The following is a 22,802-nucleotide window of genomic DNA, read 5'->3' as shown; positions in this document are numbered from 1 at the left end:
AAACCTAGAAATACTAGCGGGCTCATCACTGAGACTGGCAATTCTTGTGAGCCCGGTAATGGCCGACGTTGCCTCGGAAATCGTACAAAAAATCGTTAAATTTTCTCTTACTTCACAAAGACGAGAATATCTAGTAGGCGCCCACGTACGATGTTAAAAACAGAAAATAATAAATCGAAGACTGAGAAATAATTGTTTAAACTAGCTGGTGTACAACAACAGCGAATGTGCGTAGCCATCATATACACCATTACCGAATACAGTGATGTCAGCATTATCTTATGATGAGCCCGCCCATATCTTTAGACGATATACCAAGGGCGTAGCGAGGGGGGGGGGGACTTGGGGGTCTGGTCCCCCCCCGAAATGTGAGAAAATGACCGAAAAAAGGTTAAAAGATGGCCAAGTCCATTGTTTTGTCAGTTTGGTCCCCCCCCCCGAACGAAATTTCTGGCTACGCCCCTGCGATATACCTCTAACCATAGTCACTTTACCACACACCAACTCCGATCATATGACAACTTCCAACTAGTGGAGTTCGGTGGGAAATTAAGGCGGCAACTATCGGTGGTCGCCTCAGACTCGATCGGTAAATAACTTTTGTGATATTCTTTTGGCTGGATTCGAACCCAGGGACCTTGACGGCAACTCTCATAGTGGAAGACAATCATCTTACCACTGCTCCACTCGGGAACAAAGCTATAATCCAGTGGCTCAACATCTTCGTCGTCAGAGTATGGCTCAGAAGCGCGATATGTAAATTTTCAGTACTGGAAATTTTTTTTCAAAATTTATTTCTGACTGAAGCCTGAATTACTACCTCTTACAACCTGCCACCCGGGTGCATCGCACCCCTTGCACCTTCTCTCAAGCCACCCCTGGATGTGGAGGTAGGCGCTGGCATTGACGGATGTTTCCAATGGAAATAAAGGACCAAGAGAAAAATTCTCTACAGACGTGATTCCGCCACCCCCTGCTTGAACAGTTGTTATGTGGCATGCCGGATTCATGGCTTTATGTTGCTTGTACCGCACACGGATCCTGCTATCAACGTCTTGACGCGTCAGTCCAGACGCTCCATTCATCAATTGTCCAATTTCGCCGTGCTCTCTTTGGTTTTTCAGCGCAATCAAAAGAGCTCTTGTTGGTCGCCGGGTATTAAAATCAATTCGTTTTAAGATCCGTCTTGTAGAGCGTACGGATATGCTTTGCGATGATCTGAGTTGTCTGAGTCTGATGATACCGTTGTATTGCGCTGCAATTTGTTGCGTTGTAACTCTTCTGTTGCTGTACACAATGCGTGTCAGTCGTCTGGCATCTCTATCTTTCACAAGTGATTTTCACCCACTATTTCGCTTTCCACTCGAAGTTTTTTGGTTTAGCTGCCCTTTTTTTTGAAGATTCGAGATACTGTTGAACGAGAAAAGCCAAGATGGTTAGTGGTTTCGGAGAACCGCCCCTTCTGACGGTCACAACCATGTCACGTTCAAAGTTACTCAAATCTATTGTTTTCTTCGTGCACACGCAAATTGCTGCGTTAACTGGTGCTTCTGACCAGGAGAAAGCTTTTTATCATCAAATCTGGTTTATTACGCCAGCGTACGTGCTGCACGGTCATGTTGAACTTTGATGTTTGAGTGAGGGGATGTTCTTAATTTTTTGGTCACTGAGTGTACAGTCACTGTACCGGTAAATTTTACCTTCCACTAAAAGAGGGAAATATGACGTGATCCAAAAAACCTCATGCTCATGCTTCTTTCCCACTATTGTATTTTTTTAGTGATTTATGCAATTTCGCACACATTTAGCGTGACATTTGGAATTTTGATTTTGCGTATTTTTCGAGTACATATGGTCAGAGCGTTGAAAAAGATGATAGTGATGATTATGACGTCTTTACTTATTTTATTCTTCCAAAAAAGAAGTGAATTAAAGAAAAACTTTCCTTATTTTAGTACTAATAAAATCGGTGACAATTGTGTTTGATGGTCGTAACCATGGAAGGTACGTCATCATAGTAATATAATAAATAATAATAGAACATCCACGATCTGGACCCTATTCTTAAAAAATAGAAAATGTGAACCAATTGATAAGCGTTCAACACCACCAGCGACATTATGGACTTGTAAGTTTTTTATTTGTAATAGATAAACAAATGTAAAGTCGGCTCTCCCTTACAAGCAATATTTGCTATCTTTTATCTTGATTGTTTAGTTGTCTCTAAATAACCAGGGAAAAATTTATACACGTGTTTGGTGTTTGAACCAATAGTCATAAAATTTCCCGTTTCCATTTTCATTATTTTTTTACGTAAAAATACGATATTAAACGTAGAAGAAAAATGACGGTCTTTCATCAGATCGCATGTCAACATTTGATTTAGAATCGACGTTTACTGAAATCAACACTTATCTAATAAGTAGAAAAATATAAGAGGAAATCATAATTTTTTCTGGATTTTATATCTGAATATTGCTAAACTATTTCATGTATTTTCTCTCAATTTTCTTTAGACCCTGTATCACAGCCTTGAACTTGAGAACTTCCTGAAGGATGTGGTCAGCGCTACAATATTTTCCAACAAGAAGCTTTGGGCGTTTATGGTGCCAAATAGATAACACTTAAAACTCTTCAGCACAATCGTTGAAAAAAAAAAATTCATGAATGACGACAGTTAATGAATGAATGTTAGCTTCTCCGTAACATTTCATCATGATGGCAGCTATGTATAGAACATAAACATCATATTAAAAGTGTTTTTTATTGCAATTATTGAAAATGGGCTGAAAAAACATGTTTTTTGTGTACCGAATTTCACTTTTGTGCTCTTTATTATAGTTTGTGATAACTCGCTGTTACCTGTTGTAGGAGATTTAATACTTAACTATGGTGAAATATGGTTTACTTTGTTAATACCAGCCGGACTTGGAAAATTACCAATGTACATACTGTAAAAGTTGTTTGAATGTTTGAAGAAATTTGATGATGTTGTAATTATTTATCAAGTTTGCTGTGTTGAACTATTCTACAGAGCATAAATAATGGAATGTATAGTATTTCATAGGACTTCTGACTTCACATTTATGTTATAGTCAGAATCCTTTGTTTTGTGCTGAAGTCTTAGAAGGCATGGTGGAACTTTGTTTACGTAGAGTCAAACGTTTTATGACAAGTGCGTTCCAACGTTGTTGTTATGCCTACAGACCTACAATTCGACGATGGTGGCTTTCTGCTTGCATCTTGAGTGCAATATCTTTAATCTTATGCACATATTACATTGCACAACTGCACAGGTATGTTAATTATTTTATAGTAAATGATTTAATTTTAAAAATGAGCTCACAAAGAATGTTTGAGCATTCTGTAGAAGTGCTTGAATATCATGGGGTTTACAGATCAGTATAAGGTTGTCCAGTTAAATTTGGCATTATTTGGGTGAACTTGCTTTGATAAATTAAATTTTGTTTCAGATAAATATTTTAAAATAGAAAGTATCCTATTTTAATGTGTATAAGGAACCCACTGATTTTTCAAGCTTAAAATTGAGAAGAAAAGTTGAAAAAGATATGCAGTAAAACCTTGATAAGTCGTCACCTCAAGTTATCGAAAAATTATGACGGTTTAAATGGAGTGCTGTCAGTTTCAATGTGGAATGTTGTGAAAATCGTATAAATTTAAAGTAATATGAAATTTATTAAAGTATGAATCAAAATAACAATAATAAAATTTATAGATCTCGGAAGAAAAAATAATAGTAATTTCTTACCTTTTTTTATCTCTTATTACTTAAATTATTGTGGTAAAATGTACTGTACATTTTGATTTATACTAGTAATTTTTAATTTAGACTAACAGTTGCTCTGTTAGTCTAAAGCTATAAGTAGCTTTTCTTCATAATAGAACTCTCTATTGCACATTAATTTTACAGAGACATCAAATTTAATATTTTAGTATTTTAATTCTTCATCAGTAGTTCATGATACAACTACAAAGGAATCTCAAACACTTTTGACTTGGTGAAGGGGCCCTGGGCAGGGAAAAGTAAATAGAAGACCTCAACTTCGGAAAGAATGTCTACTTTTTTCAACAAAGATATTTTGTTTAAATTTCAAGCTCTAAATTGGTGGAGCCCATGCTTTCTATGATTATTTATTATCCGTGCCCGCGCGTTTCACTTTGACTTAATTTGATTTGATTCCTTGATTTACATAATTTTTGATTTCCTTGCACTATGTGTAATCTTTGACGTATCAATAAATTTTGGTTTTGCCGAAGATGTCCTGGTCCCCCCCCCCCCCAGGGGCCGAAGTGCTTACGTTGCTTCTTGCGACAGAGCCTGGGTGTCTCGCAGTTTCTCCAGTAGAGCCCATGCAGAAATGAGATCTAGCTTGAACAGTCCCCAACGTTCCAAAAACCTTAGTCGGCAAATGAACTTCCCCAGCGTAACTTTTGTTACTCAAACTGTTCCGTTTGGGTAGTAAATAGAGTTTTATGGTGACTTTTAAGCATATGTGGCAATGCTGTTAACAAGCTGTTTTTTTTAATGGGAGCCATAAAAATAGTCTGTTCCACTTTCTCAAATTTTTTCATAATGACGAGGTAACCGAAATTAGCGACGAGTAAACGAGGGTTTCATAACATTGTTGTCTGTGAGAGGTGGAAGGGCCTGAACAAAAATGACGACTTAACCGGAGTGACGACTTATTAGGGTGACGACTTAACAAGGTTTTACTGTATTTGTAATACTATTCATGTATAAAAAACGCCCCTCTTATTTTTGGCAAAAAGGGGGGTTCCTTTTACAGGTCATTCCCAGAAAAAGTGTGCAAACCATTCCGAGGTTTTATGGGGGGGGGGGGGTACGGCCATTTTCCACTGTTTTTAAACTGTATCCACAACTGATAGCTGAAAATTTTGAGCAAAAGATATTCGTGTAAATTCCCAATATACGGTATACCGCGATTTTGGCAACTTTTTATATCACCCTACTCGCTTTGGCACTAGGGTTACTGCCCCAATACCAAAAAACAAAACATGTGGAAATATAATAAAATTATATATATATATATGTAATTTATATATAATATGTCTACATATATATTAATAAACAAATGTCCCCCCCCTAAAGATATATTAATAAATAAATCTGTAGGCGGTACTTCGTACGGCGCGTGCCTGGTGCACGTAAATGGCTTCGCCACCTACATTCGCACTCAGACATCGCTTCTTGCATTGTGGGGGACTGTCCCCGTACCTGAAAATGTCAACTTTGGACCACCACAAGCGCTATGGCTATGCGCTAGGGTTACTGCCCAATCACAGGCCCATCATCATACAGAAGTTGATAACGCTTCTCTGCCCTTTAAATTGCAGCCAATGCAAATACATTAAATCTACGCGATCAGCCATAATGCTGAAAAAACCAGAAAATGCCGTGAAAAATGGCACAAAAAAAGCAAAACCAGCTTTGAGCAAAACGAAATAATGACAATAAGCTGGAAAAGAAAATCTGGCGCAGTGGCACCATCTACGTTTTAGGACCTGGAAGAATTATGTTGGTGACATATCACTGTTTTGGCGCATACAAAAATTTGGCGACGAAACAGTATACTGTACATTGAAAATTGGCCGATATTTGAATAAGCTAAAAATAGTTTCTTTTTTTATTTTAAAAAATAAATGTTTTTCTGACTTTCTGCAATTGTTCTGCTCATTCGCAAATAACATATTTTGATACTCATTTTTTCACCATAATTTGAGATTATTCAGAAGCTTTTCATAGAAAATTGCAGATAATTTTTTTAGATTAGATCAAATTAAACCTTGCGGCCAACATTTGCTGTCAACATTTTCATCAATACTTTTAGGGCCTTGATTCCCAACATGGGGCAACATGATTTTTAGGGGTGGGGGGAAAAAAGTCATATTTATTGAGAAAATTATCTCATAATAAATAAAATTCAATAATGTAAGGCCCAGTTCAATCCACATGTTAAGATGCTACTGTGTGAATATAGATACAACGGTATGACTTATTGAGCTTGATAGAAATTTTTTTTTTTTGACCTGCACTGTATTGTCTCAAAGGTTGAAAACCTCTGCTTTAGACCAGGTTGATAGATTTTTTGGCCTCCTCCACGTGAGGATAGGAGATCCCTTTCAAATAATAAAAACTACAATAAAACCTTCCTCAACAAACACTCCTCTTTAACAGAAACCCCCGATAACAGACTTTTTTTAAAATTACGTCAACAGGCATCGGTAAATTTAGCTATCTATAAACGGACACTCATTAACTGTCAAACTCGTCTCTTCCCCCCCCCCCACCACTACCACGTGTCTCTGGGGGGGGGGGGGAATCAGGATTTTATAAGATGCTTAGGTGGGGCATGGCAGAAAAAAGGTTGGGCACCACTATTTTAGAGTATTAAGTTATCGAGATTCTGCTGTACTTATGGTGTATAAAAAATGTATGAGTTTTCAGGATCATTTTACTGGTGTGGCTTACACACTGGAGTGACACCCATAATGTGGCCCACGATGCTGCAGCTGGCCATTACGTTGGTCCTTGAACAGAAAGAAGTTGGCCACCCCAGTGTTAGATTGAGAATTGGGTTGTATTTAACCTTCTAGTAGGTAGGGACACCTCTTTTCCAACATGGACTTGTGAATCATAACAATGCACCTGGGAGGTACACTTGCCTATTCGAAGATTAATGCTTCCAATTTGTTGGTAGTATGAACATGTATTGTTCATAGTTTTTACAGCACCATAAACTACCTTCTTTCATTTATATATTTCAAATTCTTTGCCAGTTGTAATGTTTTCTTGTATTATGTTTTTTCTCAATAAACTTATTTCTATGTTTGTTTATATATTTATATAGTGATTCAAAAATCCGCAAAGAGATCTCTTTCCATTGCAAATCTGAAGGATCTGATGATTCAATGGGAGTTCGACACGCAAATGTTCATGCATCTAGTGCACAATTGAGACTCGATGCAAAAGTTCTAGTATTTTTAGAAACGCAGTACTCGCAGCTTGGTAGGCAGATATCTGAAATCTTGGAAGCTACTCGAATGAAGTAATTTACTTATTTTACATTCTTTTTTTTCAATTTTCCTCTGTGGCGAGCTTTTTCAACAGGGAGATTAACTCGCATTCATAACTCAAAGTTGGGAACCACAGAAAACCAAATTCAGCCGACCACCACTTTGGTGGCGGTGAGGTTCAAACCCAGGTACTTGTGATGTGATGCAAGTCCAACACTCGACCACCACAGTGCCGTGACGTTTCAACTGTAAATCGAACCCCAAATCTTTGAAATATTATAACTGCAAAAGCCATAAACTTTAGAGCGATTGAAACCTTAGAGAGATACAAAAATAAGCATTTGACCAACTAATGATCATTTTAGATTGGACACGTATGTGAGTAATTACTTGTTTCTGAGAATTCAACACAAGTAGCTAGTTCCAAAGGAGCAGGTTTTAAGTGTGATTTTTTTTTTTTTCATTGTCAGCAATAAAATTTTTCTTGAAGGAAAATGCATTGAAAGCATTTGGAAGGGTGCAGGTCCGCTGATGAGAAACTTGTAAATTATCAGCTCTTTTATCTGGTCTTAGCTCAGATATGGAAACCAAACTAAAATATATGATAAGGCATTTTCCAAAAGGTTTAAAATTATGGGTTTTTATTTTAAATCTTGAAAAGTATAGAAAACAGTGAGTACTTGATATTTAAGCCGTAGTAATGTTGTGTCAATTATAGGTTAAATAATACAATTTTAAAAATTAAAATGCAATCAAAGCATTTATTTATTACAGGTATTTATTAAATTGCAGGAATATTATCTTTGTGTGTTTGGCATAGCCTCTTGAATGACATATAACCAGGGCTCCACTGTATATTGCACTTTTTCTTTGTTCCCTGATTTGTTGCACAATTCAACAAAGGGTTGCAGTATATTCAATGAAAATAAGTACAAGCCTCTCATGCTTTTACATTAAGATAGCTCTATCATGTTTGACGTCATAATCTTTGGAAAAGAAAAGTCTCCTACGAGAATCGCATTGTAGAGATTAATGGATAAAAAAAACCATGTAAGATTATCTACTATTATTAACCCTCTCCGTGGTTTTATAAATTTCACTGATCCACATTATAACTGGCATGGTGGAAACAACCAAACCCTCTGTAAAATGCCACATCTTTTATCAAGAAAACTTTTTTCTGATTTTGTACAGGTGATACTGCCCTTTCCCCAACTTTGAGAATAATTTTAAAAAACCCAAGGAAGAGAAATATTCTTTTTCTATTATTTGTATTGTACTCCCAGAACTTCCTATACTACCCAGAAGGGGGGGAATGGAATATTTGGAACACCATCTGTCTTTTTTTCTATTATCAAAATGAGAACAAAAGCTGTCTCCCTTTACTGTCAGTTGATCTGACAGGTTGGGGGATAAAAAAACATACTTAATTTGGGGGGGGGGGGAAACACAACGCAGTATCTCTTTCATTGTCGAAATAAGGTTTTAAGGAGGCAAAGATATTTTGTAATTGTCAAAATATAAAATATCAAGTTGGTGAGATGTCTTACTGTTTTTACTGTTTTTTCATGTGAATTTTTTTTGTGAACAATAAACAAATCAGTTTTCAATTTCCAGGTTCAAGTTAGAAATTGCTGGAAAGAGTCTTCCTCTGTTAACAAACCTTGACAAAGGAAAATTTGCTGTCATTGTTTTTGAAAACTATGAAAAGTATTTACATTTGAATCGCTGGAGTAGGCAGATACTTGATAAATACTGTTTTGAATATAATGTTGGAATCATTGGATTTTTAAAAGCTCAAGAAGACAGTTTTGTAGGTGCTCAGTTGAAAGGGTTTCCTCTTTATGTGCATACCAACCTTGCACTTAAAGATGTTCATTTAAATAAGAACTCCGCTGTGCTAAGGATTACAAGGTCTGGTGAAATTTTTTACGGCAATATTCCTGGATCAGACTGGACTGTATTTCAGCCAAATCACTCCACATATGAAGCTTTGGCAACAGCACGATCACAAAACTTCCATAAATTTTTTGCTGCTAAAGGAATTGATCCAATGTTAACGACTGTTGTGGAAGACCGTGGAACCTTTGACGGTATAAAGCGAATCTTGTTTGGAAATGGTTTCCAATTTTGGCTTCATAGGCTATTATTTTTGGACTCAATTTCATACTTGTCTCATGGAAAACTCAGTCTTCCATTGCAAAGATATGTCCTTGTTGACATAGATGACATATTTGTGGGAGAGAAAGGTACTCGGATGAAACCCACAGATGTGATGGCTTTAATTAGTGCTCAGTCACGAATTCAAAGAACAGTATCAGGGTTTCGATTCAATCTTGGATTTTCTGGGAAATATTACCAAAAAGGAACCTCCGAAGAAAATGAAGGCGATGATCTGCTGATCGGTAAATTCTTACATTGTATTGGCTGTATTATTATTTTTTTAAATGATGTATGTCCATTATTAAGCAGTGAAGAAGATATTGACAACGCATTTAAGATACATATTTATGTATATATTTCTGCTTGTAATTGCAGAAAATGCTAAATCATTTTGGTGGTTCTGCCATATGTACAGTCATTCCCAACCTCATCTATTTGACAATATAACAGTTTTAGAAATGGAAATGAAACTCAATAGGGAATTCGCAAAGGTAATGTCTGGTTGGTTACACCATTGAGTCTATCATTTTTTCTTCTTTTTTTTTTATGCAATACAAATAAGGTCATTCCAAAAAAAAGTGTATAAACTGTTTCCGAGACTTAATTTTTTTTACAAAATTTCAGAGCACTCTGGTAGTACTTTAAATTTTTTGTAGTTCTTCATTTAATTCTCTGTCATATGGTATTTCTTAATTTGTTTCAGATGGTATCTAATGTTTTTTTAAATTATTGTTTGTGTAGTGCAAAGCCTTAAAACCTGGCTGTCCCATCTTGAAAAAAAGTGTTAAACAAAGAGACTTGATACAAAATCTCTCTGGACTTTTTTTTTCGAAAACTTGGAATCACATTTTATATATGTGCCACAGATGAATAAAACTGACAAAATTTTGAAGAAAAAAAAATTTCTTATTAAAAACTATTTTTGTTCTTGTCCCGAAATTTTTCGTATTTTAAAATGTCCACTATTATGGTCATTTGGGAAATATATTTTTATACCAGAATGGATCTGATAACACTTTTGAGCTCATTAAAAGGTTCACTTTTCATGCTTGATTGACCTTTTTGGATTTGACTTTAAAAAAATGACATATATATATATATATAAGATTCATATTAAGTCTTTAGTACCAGATTAAAATAAAGTAGGTAGATTTATTTTAGGTAGGTAGGTAGATTCCTGCTTAACTATATTGCTTTGTGTATAAGGATCCCAAATTTCGCAGGCATAGGAGAGGACAGGAAGGATATAAGTTTGGAAGCATAGATGTTGGAGGTGGAGGGCGGAATATTTGAGGTTACGACGGGGAAAAAAAGTTTTTGAAGGCATTTTCGAAATATATAATCTTTGTGGAGGCAGGGCCGTCTTAAGAGCATCATGAGCCCCCGGGCCAAGCGATTTTTCTGAGGCCCTACCTGGTTAATTCTAAATTTCAACCAGATCTCATTTCTGTGAGGCCCCCGGGCCCATGCGTTAAGACGGCACTGTGTGGAGGTTCCAATGAAGGTTGGCAGAAATTATCACACTCAGGTATTTGTGATGGGAAAGCTCTGTGATTAAAGAATTATTAATTGAGTAAAAGGAAATTCAAGGGGAGATCTTTTATGGGTAAGTTTCATGAAAAAACTGTTTTGGAGATGTTTAGGAGTAGTTTCCAAGGCGAGCACCATTCAGATATTCACTTTTATTACAAAATAAAAGTGAAAAGTATTTATGAAATATTAAACTTCAAGTCATTGGCTATAATTTGAGATCAATTTTATTTTGAAAATTCAACTTTGAATTTTTTATTTTAAAAATCTGGAATGTACACCTTTTTTTTTAAATGACCTACATAACAAGAGCTTATGGAAATTGCTTTTCATGATGTTTTTTATGCGATTTATCTACTGTTTATAAAAAATTTAAAAATAGTTTAAGGCTGATAAAACTACTTTAAACCTTGCAAGGTGCATAGGTTAGCCAGGTATATGCAAATAATTAAAGTTTTGTAGTTGCTGCAGATGAACTAAGGATTTTAACAGGAGAAACCTAGAGGGAAACTTATAAGGTTACCATGCAAAACCTTTGACCTTATGCCACTCTGTAGAAATTTATTTTTACCACCCCCCCTTCTGACGATAAACACTGCCACTATGGAGAGGCTTGATTCCAAGCAGGCGGTGGGAGAGGGTAATGTTGATTATTTTAAATGTCATGAGGAAATTTCCTTAATAAAAACGTGCTGATGAGAGTAAAAATATGAAATTAAAAACAATAACTCTTCTTTGAAGGAGGGAAGTAGATGATCCCATAGTGGGTGGTATTAAATCTTCACATTATTCTAAGCTTTATTTTAATATATATATATATATATATATATATATGTATGATATTGCATGTTTTTATTCATTTTATATATATTGACCTCAAAAATGTAATCTTTGATTTACAGGTACGAGGGCAAATCAAATATAAACCAGAATTATTTTTGGGGGATTCAGTAAATCCAGACTGTAGGGAAGGTGTTCCAGAACAAGCCAATGAACCATTTTCAGCTGTTAATGTAGCAATGTATGGCTTTTTGCATTGTCATGGAAAAGAACGCCATGAGGAATTCACCTAGCAGACAATTGCTGGTACTACAGAGTCTAGGCCATCCTCAATGATAGATTGAGCTCTCCCATAGCTAATACTGTACCAACTGTTAATGCTATCTCTTATATCCTTGTGTGGCCATCTGTTTCAATAATTTAGGAAAGAGCACAAGTGTTTTCTGCTGTGATACTTGTCTATGGTAGGGTTCGTTTTTGACCAAATCCTACTAAAAAAGACTTTTAAGCCAATCTTACAGTTTTGAAGACTATTCCTTGTACTGTGCATATTTTTTTTTATTGTGTTCTACACCTTTTTTAGTTAGCAATTTTATAATAATGTACTGCACAACAGATGTATCTACCTCTTGCTTGCTCATTGTGCTACTGGGTATAGATACAAGTTGCTGTAGATAATAAAAAGAGGTAAGACACTGCCAACATCCAAACCACCGGCCTGTAATCATTAGAGGGCCACTCCGACCCCCTCACCATTCTGAATGAAATTCCAGCTTATATTTGATCCACCTATATGTCATGGTTAATGTAAATATGCTATGAATTTTATTTTAATACTAATGCTTTTCTTGGTTTTAAGTTTTGTAATTTCTGAAATTCAATTTGTAAAGTTAAACCATAAAGTTAACTAAAGACAATGTTTTGCAGAATAAAAACATTCCCTTAGACTCAGGTTATTCAGTCGCCCCTCATCATTCTGGTGTATATCCTGTTCATGAAATATTATATGAGGCCTGGAAACGTGTTTGGAATGTTCGGGTCACAAGTACAGAAGAATATCCTCATCTTCGACCTGCAAGACTACGGCGAGGTTTTATCCACAGAAATATCATGATATTGCCAAGACAAACATGTGGTCTCTTCACCCACACAATTTACTTGGATCGCTATCCAGGTGGCCCAGAAAAACTAGAAAGTTCTATTAAAGGAGGCGAGCTATTTTACTCTTTTGTGTATAATCCAGTAAGTTTTTTTTTATCACTATCTTATTTAAAATTTGATTTTTCTAATAGAGGTTATTGGTCTTTTAATGTCATTGATGCTTTTGATGTTACAGATCCAGGTATTTATGACTCACTTCTCAAACTATGCAAATGACCGGCTTGCATTGTACACATTTGAGTCGGTTATCAAATTTGTTCAATGTTGGACAAATTTACAGCTTATAACACTTCCACCACTCCAGCTAGCGGACAAGTACTTTCAAATGTATCCAGAAGAAAGTGATCCTCTTTGGATGGTATGTTTATATAGGGGGGAAAATATTTTTATATTATTTGCTAGCTGATACATTGTTTAAAATAAAATGATCATATGCATTCTAACTATTCATACTTTTCAGAACCCATGTAATGACAAACGGCATAAAGCCATTTGGTCAAGTTCAAAGTCATGTGAACAGTTGCCAAAATTTCTTGTGATTGGCCCTCAGAAAACAGGAACCACTGCTCTGTATACTTTTTTGTCTATGCATCCTGCAATTGTTAGTAACTACCCATCACCTGAAACATTTGAGGAGGTCCAGTTCTTCAATGGGCGCAACTATTACAAAGGCCTTGATTGGTAAATGAATGTCTTTTCACAGCTAGTAATCGTTAAAAAATCAAATAGATTTTTATTAAAAAATTTTGTTTTACCTCACCTAGGTACATGAACTTTTTCCCTGTGCCAAAGAACAGTACCGATAGGTATCTGTTTGAAAAAAGCGCTACATATTTTGATGGTGAACTAGTCCCAATTCGAGCTCATGCACTACTTCCAAATGCCAAATTAGTGACAATCCTAATCAGTCCGGTCAAGCGAGCCTATTCCTGGTATGTTCATCAGCAAGCTCACAGAGATCCAGTGGCATTGAACTACAGCTTCAGAGATGTTGTCACAGCTAGTGATAAAAGCAGTCGTCCATTGCGTGATTTAAGAAACAGATGTTTAGTACCAGGGATGTATGCACAGCATTTAGACAGATGGCTTAACCTGTATCCGCCACAGCAAGTATGCAAGTTTGTCTTTTGATTTTGGGACATATTCAAAACATACATCACAATTTTTCTCAAGTGTTTTTCTTTTCCCTCAAAATGTTTCATCTTTTACTTTAACTTAATGTTGATTCTCTAATTTCAGTTAATGATCATCGATGGTGATGAGTTAAAGTCTGATCCCGTGGCATTGATGAGTAAACTGCAGCAGTTTCTTAAAATTAAACCTATTCTTAATTACAAAGATCTGTTGAGGTGTGTATATATATATATATATTTTCTTACAGAAAATGATAAATTAGCTCAAGATTGATCAAGATTTCTATGATCAGATTAATAATGAAAATGAATGAATTCAAAGAAACAAATTAAAGTTTTTTGTTTCTTTTAGATATGATCCTAAAAAGGGTTTTTTCTGCCAAGTAAATCAAGACAGAAATAGTACCAAGTGCCTTGGACGAAGCAAAGGACGGCAGTATCCACCCATGGATTCACAATCTGAAAAGTTTTTAAATGTCTTTTATCAACCTCACAATATAGCTCTATCAAAATTGCTTGCAAAGTTGAGGCAGCCAGTTCCATATTGGCTTGAACGAGAATTGTCACGTGGACCGTAGTGTTCCTTAATAATAATAAAAAACATATATATTATTTTGTATATAATTGCCATATATTTCAAGATTTTGCTCACCTCATCTAAGCACTGATGCTAATGTGCTTTGCAAAATATGTAATATTTATTTTAGTCATGTTATTGCCATGTTTGATGTTTAGGTGAATCACCTTTGTTGTTTATAATGTCCACGAAAGTCTGAAGTGTTATGTCTACAAATTATATTCTATGGTTAGATAAAAGCTAATGAATTATTTGTATTGGAAAATTGTGTATCACAAATTTGTTAGAATAATTTCTAATTGTCAACACTTTTTGTGATTCTTGGGCATTTTGGCCCAAATTGCTTAAGACTTGCATGTAGTGCATGCATTTGAGTGCCATGTTGTAAAAATTTGTGGGCATGAATTTCATATGTGGTAAAGTTTTATGAACCAGCATTTGATAATTTGTTTTCTTGGTGGTTTTAATCTGTTAACAGTCCAACACATCAACATTACTCATTTTGGTGCATCATTATTGGTATTAAACAAAGTTTTCGCATGTGGGAAATGTAGGTGGATAGTAATAGACAAAGACGGGACAAAAAATCAATGTAGTTTTATTTGAGGACACTGCAAATCAGAGCATAAAACTGTATGTGTAGCTATTACCCATTTTTTTTAGTATGTTATATGATTTTTCACTTCTTGAATAGCTATTTTTTGCATTGGTACCTATTCATCAATCAATCAGGTATAAAAAGAGTTGGATCCTTCATTAAGACTCCATAAATCCTATGCAACAATAAGTTGCATAACATATGCAGGGTGCATAGCTAATTCCTCGAACTGTAAATTACGGGCAATCTGTTGATCCTAGAGGCATACTTCCAGTAAGAAAAAGTATCCCAATAATACGTGGACCTGAGACGTGTCATTGATATTGCAAGGGGTTGTATAGTTATTAAAATAAAGAAATAACTTTTTATATGGACACCATGTGCTCTCTAAACCCCAGTTGGAAAGTTATTGTCCTGTCTCTCTTGAAGTGAACAGAAGAAATTCTACATTTATAAATGCAATATTGGCTGAAATATTTAAATTCACAAAATTAGGGAAAATTTAAAAAAAAATAGCACAGACTAACGGAAAATACTTTTTCCCTTTAGTTTTCATGTTTTTTTTCAATTTCTCCATTTTTTGAAATCGAATATCTCAGTAAATATTGCAGTTAGAAACCTAGGATTTCTTTTGTTGGCCTCGGTAGTGACTGGACAACAACTTTCTAATTGAGTTTTTGATTTTGAGCACAGTGTGTCTGTATAAAAAGTTAATTTTTTTATTTCATTTCAATAACTATACAACCCCTTGCAATATGAATGACGTATCTGAGATCAACACGTTATTTGGATACTTTTTTTTAATTAGAAGTATGCCTCCAGAATCAATGGTTTTCCAGTAATTTGCAGTTTGAGGAGTTAGCTATGCACCCTGTCTAACATGCTTTAGCAGTCTCAATCAGATAATAAAACCAGTCATAGCCCTTTCTTTTTCCCTGTATGGGATATGAGCTGTTACCTCATAAGGTTGGGCCATTTTGAGGGTATCAATCAGATAGAATCCTTAATTAAAAATGTTTCAGATAAATTACAAGTAGATGGAAAGGGGTCCACAATTGAGTAAGTCAACTACCTTCTCCCTTCCAATGTATCAAAATGAATGTATTGATGGTGTATATACATAGTTTCTACTTCATGAGATATTTTTTGCTAAGTATTTTTGTGTGATCTTTTTTTGTTACGATAATTTCATCTGTGAGCAGAATTTTTTTTTTTAATTGAAAGTTCACACTATGTATTTGCTTTAAACCATCTTTGAGAGAGAGACTTACTATGTTTCGCAGAAACAGTATCTGGGAATGGGGAGAAGACATCTGTAATTCAAAGTTGATTTATTTTTGTTATTGAATAGTTGGTGTTCATGCTGTGGGTATAAGTATTCCTTGCTCTGCATTTATATATATATATATAATGAGAGATATAAAATTAATGAATTTGGAATACTTATAGTAAGCAAATTCTTTTCATCATATCAATCCAGTTTCAGATGTTTTTGTGCAGTTAAAATGACTTTTAACGTTACCAGGAGGTAATATCAAGACATTATTTTTTCATGCAACGGAAAACAAGGTGCACGTTTATCTATATCACTTAGTATTTTAAGCAGCCAGTTTGAAAATAAGTATTTTTCCATGTATGAATCGAGAGAAAAAATTATACTTCATTAAATACGAAAATCAATAGAATTTTAGGATAATTTCATTTTCAGAAAAAATTGCCAAAGCTGTTTCATGAGTAAAAATACAAAAAAAGGTTTTCATTATTTTCAATATAAATGTTCCTATATTCTGCTTGTCAAACAATTACCATAATAAGTTCTGAGAAATTATGGATTTTCAAACTTCCAATGATTTTTCAATTGGCTAGACAAAAAAAACATAAATGCCCGATCTTACTGTTTCATTCATTGTTTTTTGTGTTTTAGTTCATGCTGTTTTAAAGCATGAGTAATTTTATGGAGCTTTTTTTTCACTCTGTTAAAAAATAAGTTAAATCCTGTAATAAAAATTTCTTTTTAATGATAGTTGTCATGGTACTTTTGTTATCCTCTTTCATTTTTCCTTTATAAATTGATTATCAATTGACAGCCAAATACTTCGATGTATGCGTTGACTTTTTGAAATGTTACCTAACATATCGTGTATATACACTAATTCATTACACATAATTCTATTCCAAATATACAAATACAATATGCAAATTCTATTACACATAACATATCAAAAATAAAACACTGTAATTAGACAAATACATATGATGGACCTTAGATTTTGTTTCATAACCTTAATGTCTAAAGCACTTAGTGAAGTCACTTTCCCCAATTGGGGGGGGGGGGGGGGAGAGAATCTTTTCTCTTGCTTGTATTGTCAGTAAACTCAGGAGCATTTCTTCTTTTGTTGAGCGTGACCCTTGGGGATGGGACATGAGACAACAAAAGAAAAAAAAAGTGGGAAGAGGTAAAAAGTGACAACGATTTTAAAATCTTATTAACAAGGCCTGATTTTTCGAGCCTTCACAACAGAGGCGCTGACATGAAGAAATTAACATTGGGTGGGGAGAGAGCTCTGAAAGTTGCTGGCTGTTTTTCTAAAAATTATTGGGGGAAAGCTCAGCCCCCTTACAAAATTTATTGGGGGTGGGGCTCAAATATCCTCCTCTCCTAGGTTCCGGTGCCTTTGATGAGGAATCAAATACATAATAGTAAAATAAAATTACCACACAAAAAAAGAAATGAATGGAAAATTTCAAAACCCCTGAGCCAGGTACCATTGCATTCTAATATTAGGAATATGAAATATTTCCTCCTTACAAGTCAGGGATTCCCAAACTACGTTAGCATCACTCTTAGAAATTTTAAATATTTCAAGTAATGTTGAAGGGAGGTTAAAATTTGCTTCCCCCCCCCCCCGGGTCCGGCACCCTCAACACATGACCCCCCCAATTGCAGCCCTGTCTCCAGTACCCCAACACTTAGGTAGCCAGGGCCGGAACTACGGAAGAAGGCAGTTTTCACAGGCGGAAATCTTGAGGGAGGGGGGAAGGAAATATCGTTTCGATCGATTTTTTTCTGCGGAGAGGGTGAAAAAATTACATACTCTTCCCTCCCTCCACGACTAAAATAATCCCGTCTCCGTTGGACCGGGCTTTTGGACTGAGATCTTTCGCGAGGACCCCGATTTTTCACAGGGAAGTGCTTGGAACCTGTCATAGGCGTAAACTTGTATTAGTATAGACTAATGGGATCGAGACCCCCCTATTAATTTTGGATAGCTGGCTCAACCCCCCCCCCCCCCCCAAAAATCGCATGGATACGTTTTCCACACCTAGACTCGGAATAATCACGTCACGTCAGTACAGTGTGTTTCGGCCTTTATACGAAGCTGTGACATGTAAAAAAAAAAAAAAGTGGCGATTTTTCCGCAAAAACTTTTTTCAGGATGCGACATATTTATCGGAAATTACTGTAATTTTTTCTATGTACCATTGTAAATTAAATTGGGAAATTTCTAAAAGTATGTAGTATTTCTTACTTATGTTATTCAAAATTGTGTTTATTTCAAAACTAGTGAATTATTCTCAAGGTTTTAATGGGGTTCCTCCTCTCACGGTCACTTCTTTTTTTTACGGACGAATTTCTTTTTGTCCCGCCGATGACCGCAAAGAGGGGGAGTTTTACATACCCTGTTTACGTTCGCAGCACTTAGAAATTTTAAATATCTTGAGGCAAGGGCGTAGCCGGGGGGGGGGGGGGACTTGGGGGTCTGGTCCCCCCCCGAAATGTGAGAAAATGACCGAAAAAAGGGAAAAAGATGGCCAAATCCATTGTTCTGTCACTTTGGTCCCCCCCCCGAACGAAATTTCTGGCTACGCCCCTGTCTTGAGGCATCTCAGTCGATCTCGAGGAGGCATTTTGATGCTTCCCCCCCACCGACAATAAAATGATCTTCACTCCTAGTTACAGCCCGTCCGTGGCATCTAGTGGCGTGTTTACCGGGGGGAGGGCACTCATCGGGCTATAAGCAGGGCCATGGACTCCCACATACTGCAGAAGGCTTCTAGCCTGGGATCTTTAGCAGGCCCCCAAAGCCAGACTTTTCACGGGTATTGGATTCACTATAATGGATTCGTAGCTTGAAAAACTAAAAATGATAATTCCTAGGCTCGAAACTAGGCTGGGGTAATGCTCCAGGAACCTGAGCCAAATGGGTGGCCCAACAAAAAAAAATTTACACTTATATTTTGCACATTTCTTAAAATCTTTTTTTATTTTACAGTTTCTTATTCTGCAAAATGAGAAGAGAAGAGGGGGACGAATCCCCCTAATTTTTTTGAGTATAACTTCATATCTAATTTTCTGGGCTTCGTATCTTTAAGCGAATTCAATATTTCAAAAAATCGCAAATTCTGTACAATTTTTAAAGTTATTGATGTAACAGAAAACTCCACCAAATTTCCGCATTTCTACAGTAAAATCGGCAATTTTAACACTGATTTCTATGAGGATCACCTTTTCCTGACCCTCAAAGCGATGTTGATGATGATTATGACGACTATTCAAGAAGCCTCATTACTAAGAGTATTGAAAATGTGGCATTTTAGCAAAATAGCATTTTGCAAATGTGGCAAAATAGCATTATAAAGTCATAAACTATTATACATATACGTATTACTAACAGGATTAGAGAAGTGCCAAACCATTGTAAAGGCATAAACACGTCTGGAAACGCATTGCTACAGAACAGGGACACAACTAGATATTTTGTCACCCGGAGCAATCCGGCATTTGGCGCCCCTTGTAATGTAGAAAAAGCAGTTAAAAGGTGAATTCGTCGCCCCCTTCTGGTTCAGCGCACGGGACACCAGACCCGCCTGCTCCCCCCTGGTTGCGGCCCTGCTAGGGAACCACGGTAACCAAAGTAAACGTTCGGAAAGTGATTGTTGATGCCCAAAAACCATTAATGCCCATTTTGGGCATTTGCCCTGCTCTGACGAAATTATAAAGTAGCCTATCATTCAAGTCGGGTCCCATTTGGTATATATGCAAAATTTGGTGACGATCGATCTAAAATTGTAGATTTGTATATAGAACATACACACATATACACCCACACACATAACAAATTTATAAATAGTGCAAAAAAAATCAAAAATAAAAAGGTCAATTTCCCGTCTCCCGCTAGGTGACCTTTCATTAAATTAAGTTGTATAATAACCAAGAATGGCCACTAAAGCAGTGTTTTCCAAAGTGTGAAATATCGCTCCCTGGGGGAAGGGGCGACGCAATAGTCCAAAGGGTCGGTAGAAGCTATAGGTTTAGTATAGGATGCTATGGGTGGGCTTGAGTTGGGAGAGATGAGGAAGAATTTTTTTTTTTAAAGAAGGACTATATATGGAACAAAAAGTTTGGGAAATTTTTCACTGAAGCAGCGGTTCTCAACCGGTGCTCTGTGTGCACCTCCCGGGGGCTCCGCATCCACTCGAAAAAAATTAAATAAATCAGTAAATTCGATAAATGAATAAAAGAGGAGCCTACGGGGCTCCGCCATAGAAATTTTACGCCGAATAGAGGCGACCACTGATGCATATTTGTGTTTGAGTACAGGGGATCATTTGTGGAGATTTTACTGCATTTAGGAAAATGTAATGGAACCCTTTCTATACGTCTCCCTATTACGTTTCTGACCTTACTCATTTGTACGACGTTTGGCTTCAGTTGCTATACATTCCTATACATTATCCCTGTATACAGGGCCTAATTTCTGCATGGGCAAATGAAGCCTTCATAACTTTGAGCCCCCGAAATTCAAACAACATACATTCTCTGACCAATTAACATCTTTGACTCTTGTCGCAAGAGCCTCCTAATTCCTGCTTTACCCAAGGCCCTGCCTGTATACACTTTAATTAATCGACGTTTTCACTTCAATTCAAACTCCCAAGTCTTTGGAAAACACCATTTCTATCAATCGAATCACATAATTTTTCAATTGGCAAAAACGTGTCACTGAAATACAGTGTTTCCCGGTTTTCAAAAACACATCAGGAAGAAACGTTGTAAGCGAAAAAACTAAGCGGGATCGACTGTAGTTTCTCATGCATATTTTTTACTGAAAAAGCCATAAAATTTAAGATGATTGACTGGTTCAATGGCTTTTGACAGGTACTGAAATAATTATTGAACGAGCTATGGTATGCTGATAGCTAGGGCCGCAACTAGGATTTTTGCCGACCGGGGCAAACATAATTTTGCCACCCCCACATTCGATAATTTTGTAACGGTGTTCTCTGTTCCCACCTAAAACTGCTACCCCCTAAATTTTTCGGCCCTGGGCAGTTGCCTCCTCTTCCCCCCCCCCCTAGTTCCGGCCTTTTGCTGATAGCAAACATGTACAAATTACATGTACTATTAGTTCTTTCTTTAAGAGAAAAATCTTTCAACAACGGAACTCAATACATCATCTCCTTTTTGCTTAGATATAGAAACAAAACAAACAAGTATGTATAGGACGTTTTAAAGGTTTAAATAATTTTTTTTTTCTGTTAAATCTTGAAATGAATACCGTAAAATTGCTTGAGACTTTAGCAACAGTAATGTTATGATAGTATAATATTTCTTCTCAAGCATAAGATTTTGAATCAAAACGACAGATTTTTTTTCGAAAACGTCTGTAAAAAAAAGGGGGGGGGGGTAATTTTCGGAAAAAGTTCCAGTTATACCGCTTTTGCATTTATACGACGCGTCGTATAAGCGAGGTTCCATTATGAGCCTGAGCGCCCCCTCCCCCCAACATTTTCAATAAGTTTACGCCTATGTGATTCACCCCCTGCTCTTCTCATGATGTTCAATAAACCTATATGGTTTCAGTTATTCGCGGTAACCTCCGCGAATACGGGGGGGGGGGACTGCACTGGTTCGAAGGTAAGCTATTCGTTTTAGCCTTCGGTCAGTTTTTGTCTTTTTCATGGCCCCCCACATCTTAGAGCGGGGTCCGAGGCTGGAGCACTGGCGGGCCACTTTATAGTGAATTCATAGCGTGGAAAGAACAAAAAATGATGAGAATCATCTCGGACCCTAGGGCTACAGCCCTGCCAGCCCCACCCTTGTGGGGCCATGAATTAAACGATTTTCCATGGAAAACATATGGGAAATAGCGTTTCGTCTAACTAATGTGATTCCTTAACAAATCACCTTCGTTAGCCGAGGTATCACTCTGTAATAATAATAATTCATTGAAACGTTGAATAATCCCAAACACTGTTGTCGTTTCGTAATATGTGTGATGCTCGTTTTTACCTTGAAATTAATCAGGGATTCGATGAAATTGATCGAAGTTATGCCCTTAATCTTAAGAAGAGATTTGATCAACAAACAGGGAAGGAAAATATAGGAATAGAGACCAAAATAGAAATATTGGCCAACAACTTCTGAAAGAAGCCAAAGGATCGCATTGTACCAATTTTCCATCACCAATTTTTCGCCAAACTATTACATCAGACAAACTCCGGGGAAGAGAAAAAATAAGACAGTATCACACGGGGAGAACGTAGAGTAATGTGACAGACAGTATTGGGGATACATGATCTATGTAAGTTAGCTTTAAAAAACGCTGTGATAAGAATTTTTTCGAAATATTAATTTATTTTTATTCTAATTTTTCTGAATTTGATTCGATTTTTGAAAATTTCCTTCAATACTAAGTTTATATCTTGTATTTTGTCTCACACATACCGACGCCACGTGTTGTTGTTTTCTTCTAACAGCAGCATATTTCTGTCATTTTTTGAAACGTAAACACCATTGATG

General features: G+C 36.2%; 2 protein-coding genes across 2 annotated transcripts in view; both read left to right on the top strand.

The window, feature by feature from the left end:
- Positions 1–1,959: 1,959 nt before the first annotated feature.
- Positions 1,960–17,021, top strand: sfl (N-deacetylase and N-sulfotransferase sfl). Its single transcript, XM_089232822.1, has 11 exons — positions 1,960–2,128; positions 2,517–3,296; positions 6,891–7,088; positions 8,674–9,461; positions 9,595–9,710; positions 12,457–12,771; positions 12,866–13,048; positions 13,151–13,371; positions 13,455–13,800; positions 13,930–14,039; positions 14,176–17,021. Exons 2-11 carry the CDS (start codon positions 3,133–3,135, stop codon positions 14,399–14,401), a joined length of 2,667 nt encoding a protein of 888 aa, XP_089088948.1. The 5' UTR covers positions 1,960–2,128; positions 2,517–3,132; the 3' UTR covers positions 14,402–17,021.
- Positions 17,022–22,502: 5,481 nt separating this feature from the next.
- P5CS (Delta[1]-pyrroline-5-carboxylate synthase) overlaps positions 22,503–22,802 on the top strand; it is a 46,596-nt gene continuing 46,296 nt past the window's right edge. Inside the window, exon 1 of the mRNA XM_089232821.1 lies at positions 22,503–22,584. The gene's annotated coding sequence lies outside the window, so the exon portion shown is untranslated. The remainder of the gene's footprint in view (positions 22,585–22,802) is intronic.

Source organism: Pholcus phalangioides, unplaced genomic scaffold, assembly GCF_987345545.1.
Source record: "Pholcus phalangioides strain wild (caught in Gottingen) unplaced genomic scaffold, Ppha-v1.0 ptg000007l_1, whole genome shotgun sequence".
NCBI classification, from domain to species: Eukaryota; Metazoa; Arthropoda; class Arachnida; order Araneae; family Pholcidae; genus Pholcus; species Pholcus phalangioides.
The sequence above is the reverse complement of the archived record's forward strand: the minus strand, read 5'-3'. Positions and strand labels throughout refer to the sequence as shown.